Genomic DNA, 15922 nt, shown 5'->3' with positions numbered 1-15922 from the left:
GCGTCGTCATTGACAGAAATGGTCAAATTTGCACATTTTATTACAATATTAATAACGTACCACCCAAATTTGCAAGATTAAAAATATTTGAGTCTGTTTGAAGACAATCAAAGTCAAAATCTCCATCATTATCGCCACTGGCAAATGTGTCGAATCGTACGCAAACTCTCGATAAAAAACACTTTCCGCCATGATGTATTTGCGTTTGACCTGCACCAACGTCCTTTGACCTAATCGGTCAAGTCTGTTATTATTCAATCAAAATGCTTTGTGGTACCAACGCAATTCTTTGGAAATTCCTGAAGACTCTTGGGTAACACAATGCGGAAGTGAATTATCGATGTTGAAGTACGATCTGTTGGAATTGATTTCGGCGAATAAATGACATGTTTGTTTTTTTAAATGGTAACTCGTAATTTTTATCAGTAAACTAAATACGGCATGAAATATTTACTGCATTTTACTTTTATTAACAGGTCATTGTGGAAGCACAGTTTACGCACGGTTACTGTGTGGTCTACGCATTCACAACATATTCACGGCGGTCGATATCCAGGCTGTATCATGATATAAAAAACAATTACCAGTATTCTTTAAGTAATGATCAAAAACCAAGTTTTAAATTAGTGGCATTTTGAAGGGGTGGGCGCTTTGCCGAATGTGACCTCGAATATAAAAATTGCACAAAAATGGGGCATGGGCGCTAACACGGTCGAGTACAGTATGTACACACAATACATCGAAATTAACACTAAATGCAGATATATTTGTATCCTGGAAAGCTTGCCAATCATCGATCACCATGAGTGATGCAATTGGTGTTTCCATTATCTTCCATTCTTAAAAACACCCAAGTGAATGTTGTGAGTTTCTGAGAGTGAGTCTGCATTGAACAGGAAGTCCATTCTGGACTACCGTACTCGACCGCGTAAGCGCCCAGGGGCCTCAACTCAGAAAATCACGATTTTGTAGGGGTGGGCGCTTGCCCGAGCACCCCCCTCGAAAAAGAGTGCAAATGAAAATTTTGATTCATCAAGTGACAGATTACGTCTTTGAGGGAAAATCAAATTACTAAATTACAAATGTAGTTGCGTCGTCATTGATTTTCACAATGAAGAAACAGAAATGATCACAAAAAATACACACATTTTATTACAATATTAATTACGTACCACCATAATTTACGGAATTAAAAACATTTGAGTCTGTTGGAACACAGTACAAGTCAAAATTGTCATATTATTTCCACTGACGAAGTTGTTGGATCGTAAGAAAACTCTTGATGAAAATCACTTTCTGCCATGATGCAATTGCAGATTTGACCTACAGCAGCGTCCTTTGACCTAATGGGTCAAGTTGGTTATTAACTAATCAGAATGCTGTGTTGTACTGACGCAATTCTTCGGAAATTCCCGAAGACTTTCCGATAACGCAATGAGGAAGTGAATTATCGATGTCGAAGTACGATCTGTTGGAATTGATTTCAGCGAATAAACGACATGGTTTTTCCAAAAGTCTAGTAACTAGCCATTTTTGAGAGGTAAACTGAATATGGCATGAAATATTTATCACATTTTACTTGTACATGTATTAACAGGTCATTGTCGAAGCGTAGTTTACGCATGGTTATCGTGTTCTACGCATTCACAACATGTTCACAGCGATCGATATCTACGCTGTATCATATAAAAACTATTACCAAGATTCGTTATGCAAGACCAAGTTTTAAATTAGTTGCATTTTGAAGGGGTGGGCGCTTTGCCGAATGTGACCCCAAATATAAAAATTGCGCAAAAGTGGGGGTGGGCGCTTGTCCAGGCATGGGCGCTAACGCGGTCGAGTACGGTAGTACCATTGTAAAATTTTGGTGAGTAGAGGACTATTTATACAGGAGACGTTCCAGTAAGGAATTGTTATAAATTGGTCAACTGGCATATCAAAATCTTTTACTGGAACAGAACATGTATTCACCAAAAACAACATTGCTATGTTTCTAGACTCACAACGAAATCAAAACAAAAGCAAAAGTAATATCGTCCTTGTGTTTCCGAGTGAAAAAACGTTGTTGCCAAAAACGCACGATTTCCACCCAATCTTCTATGATTTTTTGATAATATCATTAATTCAGTCCAACGGTTAGATAGAATATTTATTAGAGACACCCGGGGAACAAAAATTTGCGATTTAAATCACTCTGGCGACAAAAACCAATGCGTTGGGGGACTGAATTTTAAAAACATATTTTATATATAGGGTATATAATTAACCATCATTGCTTACACATCTGAGCAAGGTGGAAGTTAATTAACATATCATTTGTGCATATATTTTGGTTCGAGTGATGAATATGGATTTTTTTTATTAACGATCCTGTTACTACCTACTGTATTTGCTCCATTAGAAGCACATTTCTAATACTAGTACACTGAAGTCAGCTAATGCATTTATTTGTTCATACATTTGATTGAATAACAATCCCCCATTTGCATAAATCCAATATGGCCGTCAAAATAATATCATTTAAGTGTGCAACCTCGGGCGGCCCCTCGAAGTCTGTTCCTCGTAATTACTCCGAGAGCCACACCGTGGGATGAGGGGGGAACACCACTCCTAGTGACCTGATGTTGAACCCCCACCCGGAGTCAGCAGAGTCTAAAGTCAAATCTCCTGCCCTGATCGGATCCTTTGGTTCCTCCCCAGTTTCCGATACCACAGTTTTTTTGGGGGGTTCACTGGAGGGGGGGGTGTTCATGGAATATTTTGGCCGGTTAGTCGAAAACAATCAACGCACTGAGAGCAGAGTGGCGACCCTCAACCTTGTTCAATTGTTTTGCGTTGCCAGCACTCTGAAGTCTCAATGGCTGAACACACCAGCCTCCTAGACAAGGAAACACAGCTATTGGTGGGAAACCACACATCTAAGCGGGATATCCTGCAGTGTCATCTGGCTCTCGTGGCAGGGGCTGCCTCTGTACAGCGGAATGCAGTTTTGGCTGTTTTCACTGGGCGCACCACCGCCTCAGTTACACAGGCTGGACCTCCCCCACCCTCTTCTTTTTTTGAGAATGGAAGGAGCTTTTTGGTGCTTTGGGATCCCACTGACCAGTTGGTAAAGTAAAATCAGAATGAGCTTCCTGGAAACGCTGAGCACCATATTATTTTCTGTGCTCTGTTTCTACTGGTTAGCCTCATACAGATACACCCAGTGAGTCAGCGACTCCCTCGATTCGCCCAGTTCGGTCAAGTAGTCAAGCGTGGGGTGCTCCCCTTCAGGTTTTGCATGACTCCATACATATCCTGGAAACAGGTGGTGCTACTGCTGCGCCGGTACACATCATATTGGTACACATCAACATGTACAATGTACCTGGTAGATGTAGATGGCTGGCTGCTACACAACCCAACAAGGGGTGGTAAGTCAAACAGTAAGGCTAATACCAGATTCTCTAGACCAGTTGTGCATCCTAGTAAATCGAGTCCCACCCTCAGCCAACACAACAATTGGTCTTCCTGGGCAGGGAGTTTTACAAGGAGGTGGGCTTGGTAAGGTCGCCGCAGGCCATTGCCTGAAGACCTAGCCAAATGCCTAGTCAGCATTCTCTGTCCCTCCGAGAACTAATGCGGATCATCGGAATGATGTTAGCGGTTTGCAGGGTACATGTAGTTCCCCCATGCCGCGTTATGCAGCTGCCTGTTACGGTGCACTTTTGTTGCAACACCGGGCTCTCTTACGGGAACTGGAGAGGTGAGTAACACTCTCAGACCAAACGCTGGTGGTCAGCAATTGCCAACCTCGGGCAGGGGGTTCTCTTGGACCCACTCACCACGGTTATGACACTGGAAACTGATGCCTCCCTCGCATGTTTGGGAGTGCACCAATTGGACGAACAAGCCCACTGGAAAATATGGCACCTGCCTTAGATTCACAACTGCCATATCAACTGGCTAGAACTGAAAGAAGTGCACTTAGCACTACTTCACTTTCTACCTATAGTTGCTTCGCACGGACAACACAGCGGTGGTCTCCTTTAGCTACAAGAAGGGGGGACCAGATCCCCAGCATTGTCAGTCTTAACGAAGCAAATTCCTCTTTGGTACCTGGAATACAATGTGGAGACAGCCTCACACCACCTTCCAGGGGCTATTCACCGGGTACTGGAGAAACTTCAACATGAGTGCATCTGCACTTTAACGCGGGTGGGGCCAAGCAAGGTCTGGTTTCCACTACTGTTGGAAATGTTAGTCAAAACACCAGGGGTGCTTCCGGACTTCCAGATCTGCTGTCCCAACTGGACTACGCACTGCCTTTTAGGCCAATGGTGTACCACTTACATGCATCAAGGCTCTCAGTTGACTCACTCAGTGGGCTGCTAACGTCCTGGCCAGGGCCAACAGGGATCCCACCAACACAGCCTACACCTCGAAATTACGTGTGTACACTGATTGGTGTAGTGGAAGGGAGATCCATGTCATCCTTTGTTGGCCAGACAGCTGACTTTTTGTCTAACATTTGACGAAATGAACTTGACCTTTCAGCGATTGTTGGCTATAGGTCAGCTTTGTCACCCACTATTGGGATTCTCTGGGGACGAGGCCAGACGGTTGTCCTATTATTAGGAGACTGTTACCCTCGCCTCAGGTAGGAGACGTTGGGCTGAATTAGGGGCCATTTCCTTCTTGGACGGGTGTGTCACCTTTATGGACAATCAAGTCGTGATAAAGGGTTTCTCGCCAGGAAGAAAATCCCAGCACGTGATCCACAACCGATTGTTATTCCTGTAATGATTGGCAAGGAGGCAACACCTGAATTTCTCTTGAGGATACTGAGATGCAACTACTCCAAAGACTGTTGCAGTCTCGGATTTACCTGCAGAAAGCACAACCTTGAATGTTCTGCAGTTTGTGGTCAATGTCGAGGATCTGGATGCACAAATGTAGTTCAGATATCTGATGAAGAATAGTGATGACGATTGGCAATTACATTAATCAAACAATAAACTTTTGGACAGAAATATAACTATTTTATACAGTTTGTTAAATCAAAAATATAGTTTATAGAGTTGACAATTTATGTTTAAATGGTCTATTATGTATATAGTATAGCAGATTTGTAGATCCAACCAAGGTGTTTCATTTCTCTAGTTTTTCTTTTAGATGTGACAACCATGTTGAAGTTATGCAGATGAAGCATCTGTCTACCAAGGAAACCTTTTATTTACATCTTTTCTGTACTGTATGATTCTGTTTAAAATTGTATTCTAGCATCTTAAACTTATTACTTATGCCACCATAGAAGAGAAGCCAGAACTTACATTAAATAATTATATTATCGCGGCCATATTGAATTTATGCAAATTTTCATCTACCCAACCAACACATTTGGCAATCTCGTACCTTCTCCGACTCAAAACAGTACCATAGCATCATGAATTTTTATAATACCTCATCTAGAATTAAAGATATGTACAAATAGTTGTAAAAATGTGCAAAACAGTCATTTTGAGTATATGCAAATTAGTTATATTTCGGAAGCCTAGATTTTCCTAGACTTTTAGTATGTCAATCTAGATACCTTTCCGAAAAGCACTGTGAAGAAATTATTTCTGTTGCAGTTTGTGACGGGTTGGCCCCCTTTTTTTGCTAGAATGACTGGACTATATGGCAAAACTTAACCAGACCCCTTGAAGTATTATATGGACCACTAACCAGCCACCTCCCCCAACCCTAACCCTAACCCTAATTTTATTCCAATGCTCTAAATATTTATGAACTCAAACATCAGTTACACATTTGTATAAGCTTAGATGGTTCTAATATATATATGTACATGTTTAGTGATTATAGATGCACAAATGATTTAAAAAGTAGGGGTAGGCACCTGTCTAGGCAATCCTGTCTTCTCATTTGGATTTGAATGAGCTGAACTGAAAACTGTTATATTTATAAAGCGCAATGTATTTTGAATGAGAATAAAAATGCTTTTGTGGACTTAAAAAGAAACAAAAAACTGTATCGTTTGTTTTATTTTCAAAATATAATGTGTAACTTAATTTGACTGTTAGACACACCTCTTAGTCTTACATTATTGAAAAATACGGTTTATGGTATACATGTGTCTCTTTGATACTGTGCAAGAAGACACAATTGATTGAAAGCATGAGTAGTACTGACTGCTGAACTCTGTGTCATGTCATTAAAAATTGTATGTCGTGCATGTTTACACAGAAACTATCAGATTTGACTATACCCCGCCCATCCTAAACCCCACCCATGCGCCGTGTTTCAAATAGTTGGCAATGTTTTGGTCCACACATTGCCTGACTGAACCAACAAACATTTTAACAGACCCCATTTATGCCGTCCGACATCTTGCATATAGCGCGCTGTTTCAGAGATGACCCTAAAAATAATTCACTTTGAAGGTGCAACACAATTGAGAAAACATGACACAAAAAGATTTTCTCTTGGTATACTCTTTCGTGGGATGTATTGGCCCTGAAAAGGGCCATTAATGTTTAATTAATTTTTCGTGTAGACAAAATATAATCACGTAAGGTATAAATGCAAAGTGTTTTAGTACATTGTTGAGAGATCACAACATGCACTTAGAAGACAAAGCAAGCCAAAGTCGAAACGGGATGTATCATGGACTTGGTACAACATACTATGAGACAACTGAGTGATCATTTTGGGACGCAGTACTTTTTTGCGACACTTGCTGGGCAGCGATGCAGACATAAAGTGTGTGTTGATCGAAGTTTACCCCCCCCCCCCCAAGTCACACGCTGAACTGGCGGGTTACCTTAGCAACCTTTGTGGCAATGGGCACTGACCTCCATAGTTCATGCACTGATATTTGACAAAAACATGTCAATACAAGATTATGTGTGCAAGGTTAGATTTAGGCAAAAAAAAAAAAACTTATGTTGCCCTCAAGTCTAAATTGATAAATTGAATCGGTCGGTCGGATTTTTTTTTTTTTTTTTAAACTTAATTTAAAATTTAATAGTTGATCCAGCTTTTGCTGTCATGCACACAGCAAACGTGTTTGCCATGTTAGCTACCGCTGTACACATGTACGTACACGCGATTACAAACACGAAAGTGAGAAACTCAGAAAACTGACAGCACTAAAACAACGTGCAAAAGCCGCCGTTCTTTTGTGATGTAAGCGGATGAGAGTTTTGTTCATTTCATGTATTAAAAATTATACTTACTACAACAAACATATTGTTTTTGTTTCAAAATAATGTTTTTATTTGATTAAGAAAATACTTGGTGCGACGATATTTTTAATATTGTGCACCAACTATCCGTCAAATCGCAAATATCAAAATGGCCTGAAGTGCAAAAGACGTGTTTGCTCTTCAGACTTCATAGCATTCGAAAAATGCAGATCAACCTGAGTTCAAAGTTGCCACTTTACCCCCCTGTGGATCAAACAACGGTCCTGGATCGTAAATTTTTAGAGAAAACACTTTTTCACTGCTTAGAATGGTAAGTTTTTAATATTTGGGCCTATTAAAAAAAAGACACAACCCATTGCGTTTCAAAATCATCAAAATTAAGCATTTCTCTGCTGAATTTTGTTCAAACTTGTTATATACATTGGACATTATAGGACCTTGATGCACATCATTTTGTTTTTCAAATAAGATACTGAATGGCTGACTGGCGGAGCCATATCTCTGACTTGCTTTGACTGATTACCGGTATGTTCAAATTTGTAATATTCATTATACATCATGTCTTAGATATATAGATTTATTGGTTTGATGATCTTATTCAAAGTGGCCAAATGGTGGCCATTTTGTGCTAAAAAAATCATCAAATATTAAGCATTTATGGATGGATTTCGTTCAAACTTATAAGCTACATTAGACATTATGAGTCCCTGATGCATGTCATTTTATTTTTCAGATCGGATTCAAAATGGCTGACTGGTGGCCATTTTGTTTTATTGAATGGGCTTCGAGATGGGCTTGACTGATTATGTTAAAATTTTATATACTCATTATGCATCATATTATAGATATATACATGTATTCAAAATGGCTGAATTTGTTTTAATTAATGCTGTTCCAGAGCAATATCTCTCATTGTGGACAAGTACTCATTTCACGATCAGATACAAATGTCAATCATTTTAATGTTTAACAATCATCATATTCATATTCCTGACATGGTTATATTCCAGCTATATTACTATAAACAAAAAATTATATTCCAACTATATTACTATAAACAAAAACAAAAATTATTTTCCCAGACAAGATGGGCTTCGTAATATCTGCCATAACATCGCCCTGGGTGATCTTTTGGTCCACACATTTCTAAAAAAAATCAAATCCTCCAAAAGATCGCCCAGGACGGGGTATCAGCTGAATAGGATATAATGGTATAGGGAGTCACAGTGACTTTTTATTTTCACAAATGCTCTCAAATCATGAAATGTCGTGTAGATTTTGTCGAATTGTTCATTCAATGCAACTGTTTCAAATTATTAAAGGAAGAATGATAAACAAAACTGAAATCTGAATAATAAATCTCTATACGTGTATTTGCATTTAACCATGGAGCAAATATCTAATTGACGGTATTGTTATTTTTTCTACAGTTTATCTACTTTAAGTTGTGTAATTAATGTACAATTTTGTTAAGATCCCCATAAGGATATCATCAATATTAGAATGTGTATTTTATAGATTTCAAAATTTTTTCTCAGACTGTGTATTCTGTCCATTTAGTACTTGATACTTGCTTTTTGTAGTGCATTAAAGACATCCAGCCTCAGTAAAGAGAATGAAAGACTTTCCAAGGAAATACAGAAAATGGAGACGGTTTTGAAAAGACATAGACATATACTTAATGCTGAAGAAGACTCATTAAGAGGACAAATAAGGTAAATAAGACTTTTGACGAAACAAATGTTGACATGAAGAATTTGCTTAAATTGTCACTTGTACATTTACACATTGTTGGCCTTCTTATGAAAGCACATTGTTATATGTACCTTTGAATTATGACATTGACATTGTGATAAAAATATCTGGGTCATTTTTGAAATGCATCAAGATAGTTAGGTTTGGCATCTAGAAAATGGCCTCCAGTATTTTTTTGAGTTCTGGTGTACTACAACACTAAATTCAATTTTATAAAAATTATTTTTATTTTTATTGTTTGAACATGCGTGAATATTCTTAACCTTTTCACCACCAGTTCCCTCTTTTCATCGCAATTTCAAAAATAGTCATGTTTATAGTCTACACAGCACTTTGCCAGGGTTCTCCACGGTTTGAAAATTAAACAGGGCGCGCCAATGTAAAGTGGGCGTGGCACATTTGTAACTTGCATCATTGGCATGGATGTTGAAAAAATGGAAACCAAAAAATCTATTAATCTACATATTATTACATATGCATAATATATATATATATTTATTATTACAAAATTAATGAGAATTTTGAAGAGCTATCATTAAAGTGCCTGTGAAATGGCTGCTATTTTCACGTCTAAAATTATCCATTGATACATAAATATTATTAATTTTTATGTTTCTAAGCATAAATATTTTTTTTTAAGTGAAAAAATGTGTTTTAAGCTCAGTCTACGGAAACTTTATTTTTGTGTATTTTAAAACTAGGCTCCTCATTAGCTTCTCATTTGCATACAGAAATTCCCCTTGTGACGTCAGAAGGGGAAGTCGCTGGGCAGCTTGCATTGCCGATACGTGTAAATAAGGCAAATTTCTTGTGCTGTTTTCTCGTCTTTGACTAAATTGCCACTTATGTACTTGTTCGTCGAGGAAGAATGGACCATAATGAACACATAGTATCAAGTTTGTTGCATGGGGTTGAGTCAGATGCGAAATATGTCCGGTCTGGTGTAGCTAGTCACCGTGGTCGTCACCGGAGCACGTTTGTACACTGTCGCTGGACTCCGGCATTGGACAAAATCAAATTTGACGGCTGAATCGTCTTGTTATTTAGCAGATTACGAGACACTATTGATTTATAAAATAGAGAAATAATTTTTAAAAAAACCGACAAAACACAGTTACTAAATAAATGACTGCCGCGTTGTAATGGGTGAACGCGTCGGGTCATGAGGGGGGCAAGTGAATGACGGCGTTTAATTGGATAACAAAAATAATTGAGAGCGACTCACATACAGACAATTCAGAGTGGATTAGGCGTGATTTTCATGATTATGACATCATATTAAAAAAATACATTGACAGCTCAAGCCCGGATTCTTATTCCGTAAATTATTACGCCGATCAAGCTGCAAGTAAAGGCAACACTTTTAGCCTGCGAAAATGAAAACAGCCTGAGGGCTGCGTAATTTCCTGTTTGTCCGACGCTTCGTTTTCGTGTCATTATCAAAATTACTGCTACTGCTACCTTTTACATAACACGGGTGGTCTCTATAAAGCGATAATCAGGATCACAACAAAAATCAAATCATTTGAAACACGTACTCTACGTCTCTCCCTTCTGAAATCCGTCTCAGTGATCATGAGTTGGTCCGGAATCTATTTTTTCGAAAACGTTTTGTATTGTCTGCGTTTCTCGTTAAAACCTAGTTGTTTTGTCATAGACAAGGACAGTTTTTCAAAAAAAAGAATCTGAGGTGAAGTGGACACTGCATATGACGCTGTTAGGAAGAAGTCCACCCCAAGCTTTTCTCGTTATTTTCACGGCTTTCGTCCACCGATTTCGCACCTTTGGATCGATTGGAAACGTGTAAATACTTACACTATGACTATACGCATTACTGCAACCGCCCACAACACAACGTTTAACCATCATAAAAGTTTGTTGTGAAAACAACTTCTAAAAATTCGCTCTCTCAAAAATAAAATAAGATAGACAAAAGAAACGCCGATTAACAAACGTATATCGTTTAAAAGTACAGTTGTACATTGAATGACACAGTGATATAAAAGTACGACCCAGGGGTATGGCTTCCTCTCATATTTTTGCATTTGGTGGCGCAAACAGTCGACCGTTTCAGGATAGGTGGGCGTGGCTACAGCACGGGAAATATCTCAAATTTACTTGGATACGAGTAATCATTTTCAGCAAAAAAATCAATAATTGCCCATTTCAGTGGGGCACAGATCTAAAATGGGAAGCGTGTGGGTGGGCATTGCACAGGCACTTTAAGTAAATGTCAGCACATACAATCAGCTGATTTTAGCTGCACGATTCATCACGCGTCGACATCAGCTGTTTACTAGTAATGATCACATCAAGAAAAAGACGTAAAATGCTTTATTTAATTTTCAGTAAAAATTTTAATTTATATTTATTTGGACGAAGCAAACTAAAATTTATGATGTCGCACAAACGTTCATTGAAAAACTTGCATGAATGTGCATCATCGGCACCAAAAAGAAAGATGATCAAACGAAAAATAAAGTCTACACAATAGAAGATTTTCGATCTGCAGTTAACAGTTACTATCAAAAATAATAGAATTATGTATAACAAAAAACATACTTAGAAGAAGAATTTTCATTCGTATCGAAAGTTTGTTGATGTCTGCTTCGTTAAAAACAGCAGTGACCCGGAAACAGTTCATTTTACTGCGTGCATCCTGATATTATGTAACGATGCCTTTGATTGGCCAAAGCCACGCATTCACGTGAAAAACAACCAATCAGAATATTGTTTCAAGAAGAGCACAAGTAAATTTATTTCCTCCACTTATGATGCGAGTTGAAAGCATGGCCGTTTTACGGGAGTTTTTAAATAGTGATTTAAAGAAAATTCTTCTTTAAATAGTGACATTCGTCAAAATATAAACATTTACATGTTTAAGCAAGCATTTGTGTGGACTTCTTGGTGATCAGCAATGTCTGTGATCATATGTCGGCTGCTCTGGTCATTTACCGATCATACAAGAGCATGGCTGCCTTTGTTCCACTCGGCGGTGACGATGTTGCTGCTACAAATCACGGCGTGAACTTGGTTTCAACCATAGATCTTATGTTTTAACGAATGGTTTTACCGATAACGATTTTGTATATTTGTCTTCACCCTGGGAGTAAAAATATGGGTACGGTAATACACTTTTCTAGGCCACATGTTCATTTTTTATCGTGTTGAATAAACTTGCAAATTTTAGTTCGGTTGTAACAAGGCGGAATTTTCACAGTTTTCACACCTTAAAACAATGAACCAGTTACCCTGAGCACGATGAATCATCTTCGGAAGACAATGAGTGATGGCCTGTTTTGTGAACAATTCTTTGTCTGGGACCATGCAGGGCGCACAGGAAATATAACAGGGCGCTGACAATTTAAACAGGGCGCCAATTTCAGATAACAGAGTATGGCACTCTGCTAAAACCCCCTGTGGAGAACCCTGCTTTGCTTTTTAAGAAGAACTGAAACTGAAAATTGACTTAAATTGTGCCTTGTTAGCTTCAAAATTAGTGTTCATTTCCAGAAAGGTTGAAAAATATTAGAAAAAAGTGCAGACAAATTTTGGGCGAGTCTGGTGGTGGAAAGGTTATTTATTTAGTCCCCGTTCGGATGCAGTCCGAAAACGGGGACTTATGTTTTGACCTCCAGGTGTCCGTGTGTGCGTCCGGACTTGTATCTTAGAAATGCCTGGACCAATCACAATCAAACTTCACACATACATCATACATGATATTAGACATATGCACATCAATTTGTTTCTTGATCTGATTCAAGATGGCCGAATGGCGGCCATTTTTGGGCTAAAAATCATCAAAATCAAGCATTTCTTGGCTGTTTACAGATGGATTACAGTGTTCTCCCCAGGCTCAGAGGCAAGCATGGCGGACTAATTTGCATACTAATTTGCATACTAATTTGCATATTTTTCAGGATTCACTCTCACAAAAACAAACATACAAGAGAGTATTAAAATGTATGAGAGATTTTATTTAAATTACATAGTACTTTACATAATATACCATAATTTGACAAGATCGTCATTTAAAGTGAACTGTTCCATAAAAGTTAGTCTAAACTAATCCTCCTTGACTTTGCTGTGCTCCAAACATTGGCTGCCTTACTGTAGTTAAACTCGTCATAGACTTGCACGGGACTTTGTTCCATAAAGAAGACCCACTCTTTGCAATCATGTTGTGCTTTGAGCATAAACTGCACAACATTCCTAGTGGGAAAAAATGAAAAATAAAAAAAACACAATGAGGATTGAGGTTCAAATAAATGTAAACATAACGATTGAACTGTGTCGCGATTGGGAACCCAGTGCCGTATGGATAGCATACCATCTGCAAAACATGTTATTTACATGTTGGTTTTGTCAGGTCAACGACAAGGACTCGGGAATTTCAAGGAAAAAACATGAGGTCACTATTCAATTAAAATTAAAACGTAACGATAGAATTATGTATAGAAATCGGGATTCCATCGATCATAGCTCGTGACGATAGCAGCTGTCGTTCGCAAGACGTTGAGAGGCCGCCATCTTGGAAATACCTACACAGGCGTTGTGTCGTCACCGGAAGCGCTGTCCCAGCACAAACCTGTGTCATATGACGCCTTACCGTTGTGTCGTCACTGGAAGCGCTGTCCCAGCACAAACCTGTGTCATATGACGCCTTACCGTTGTGTCGTCACTGGAAGCGCTGTCCCAGCACAAACCTGTGTCATATGACGCCTTACCGTTGTGTCGTCACTGGAAGCGCTGTCCCAGCACAAACCTGTGTCATATGACGCCTTACCGTTGTGTCGTCACTGGAAGCGCTGTCCCAGCACAAACCTGTGTCATATGACGCCTTACCGTTGTGTCGTCACCGGAAGCGCTGTCCCAGCACAAACCTGTGTCATATGACGCCTTACCGTTATGTCGTCACCCGAAGCGCTGTCCCAGCACAAACCTGTGTCATATGATGCCTTACCGTTGTGTCGTCACTGGAAGCGCTGTCCCAGCACAAACCTGTGTCATATGACGCCTTACCGTTGTGTCGTCACCGGAAGCGCTGTCCCAGCACAAACCTGTGTCATATGACGCCTTACCGTTATGTCGTCACCCGAAGCGCTGTCCCAGCACAAACCTGTGTCATATGACGCCTTACCGTTGTGTCGTCACTGGAAGCGCTGTCCCAGCACAAACCTGTGTCATATGACGCCTTACCGTTATGTCGTCACCCGAAGCGCTGTCCCAGCACATCCCTGTGTCATATGACGCCTTACTAGCCGATTTGGGCTAAAATTCCGCTCCGCCGCCTCTTTACAACAGTGTTTATACGCGGAACTTGATATTGCTTTTTACAATTTGGGTTGCCTTTGAATCACATATTTTAGTGAAATATTGTTTATAGAGTGAAATATTATTGTCATACATAATTCAATCTTTGAAACAACAGAAACTAACACATAATAACGATGATCAAATTTGTGTTTGAAGTTTGAAAGTATTTGCGTTATTTCTGGTTTCAACTAGTTCGAAAATAGAACGTCCTTGAGCGCAATAAAATCACGCGTAGAACTCCATCCGAACCAGTGTAAACTTATTGCAATTTGCGCGATTTGGGCCCAGTTTGTTCTTACAAGCTTTCTAAGTTTCATTTATCATTATTTAGTAAACAGGTCTCTGAAACGATTTAATATATCCGTAAAATACGTGTCAATCGACGATTGACTTCGGAACGTTCGAAATTTCGAACAAACTCCCGGCACACCTAGCGCGATATTCGTCAGATCGGTGTAGAAGACGCCGTACTGCAGCGTCAATGCCTACACAGGTCAACATGTGACCGGAAGAATACAAAAATTTGATTTTTTTTGCTTGGACAAATTATAACATACGCGTACCCATTAATCTATGAAGGTATCCATAAATAATCTAAAAAAAGTTGACAGTAACGAGTGATGTTTTTTTTTCATGCCGTGTTTTAGCCGGGTGGCATCACCTTTTTGTCCTTTACATGTTTTGTCATATAGCATCTCAGTGTTTGCAACTCGAGTGACAATTTGTTCCCCATTGACAGCGTCCGTACTTCACACGTGTTTAACAATGGGACTGTTTAATTCGTCCCGGCAAGTTCAAACCACCGTGGCATTGACAGTGTTAATTTATGCAGTGCTACGTGTGAGCGGGTCAAATGGATGTAAACAATGCATCCTATTAGCATGGCGGTGAAGTTGTAAGCATGGCGGTCCGAGCCCAAGCGTGGCGGCCGGGTCACCAAGCATGGCGATGCCGCTATGCTTTGTTCTATGTGGGGAGAACACTGGATTAATTTCAAACTTGGTATATACATTAGACATTATGGGACCTTGATGCAAATAATTTTGTTTTTCAGATAAAATTAAAAATGGCCGACTGGCAGTCATTTTGTTTTAATGAATGTGGTTCTCGTGCCATATCTCTGACTTGCTTTCACTGATTATGTTCAAATTTTAAATATTCATTATACATCATGTCATAGATAGACAGATATATTGGTTTGATGGCCATTTTTGTGCTAAAAAATCATCAAATATCAAGCATTTATGGATGGATTTCGTTCAAACTTGGTACATACATTAGACATTACAGGTTCCTGATGCACGTCATTTTATTTTTCAGATTGGATTCAAAATGGTTGACTGGCGGCCATTTTGTTTTAATGATTGGGCTTCTAGAGCCATATCTCTTAAATGCTTTGACTGATTATATTCAAATTATATTCGTTATACATCATGTTATATATATACATGTATTCAAAATGGCTGATTTTGAATGCTGTTCCAGAGCAATATCTCTCAATATGGACAAGTACTTTTTTGACGATCAGATACAAATGTCAATGATTTTAATGTTAAAAACTCATATTCCTGACATGGTTATATTCCAGCTATATTACTATAAACAAAACTATATATCTTAAATTTGATAACTAACGGGGACTGTGCCATGCATGGCTTGTTAAT

At 39.0% G+C, this 15922-nt stretch overlaps 1 protein-coding gene across 1 annotated transcript in view; it reads left to right on the top strand.

The window, feature by feature from the left end:
• The window catches only part of LOC102810182 (uncharacterized), a 47173-nt gene that overhangs the window by 4028 nt on the left and 27223 nt on the right, over window positions 1-15922 (top strand). The window contains exon 2 of the mRNA XM_085498093.1: window positions 8771-8902. Within this exon, the coding sequence (XP_085354219.1) occupies window positions 8771-8902 (132 nt within the window). The remainder of the gene's footprint in view (window positions 1-8770; window positions 8903-15922) is intronic.

Source organism: Saccoglossus kowalevskii, chromosome 4 (genome assembly GCF_978046115.1).
Source record: "Saccoglossus kowalevskii chromosome 4, keSacKowa6.1, whole genome shotgun sequence".
NCBI lineage: Eukaryota > Metazoa > Hemichordata > Enteropneusta > Harrimaniidae > Saccoglossus > Saccoglossus kowalevskii.
The sequence above is the reverse complement of the archived record's forward strand: the minus strand, read 5'-3'. Positions and strand labels throughout refer to the sequence as shown.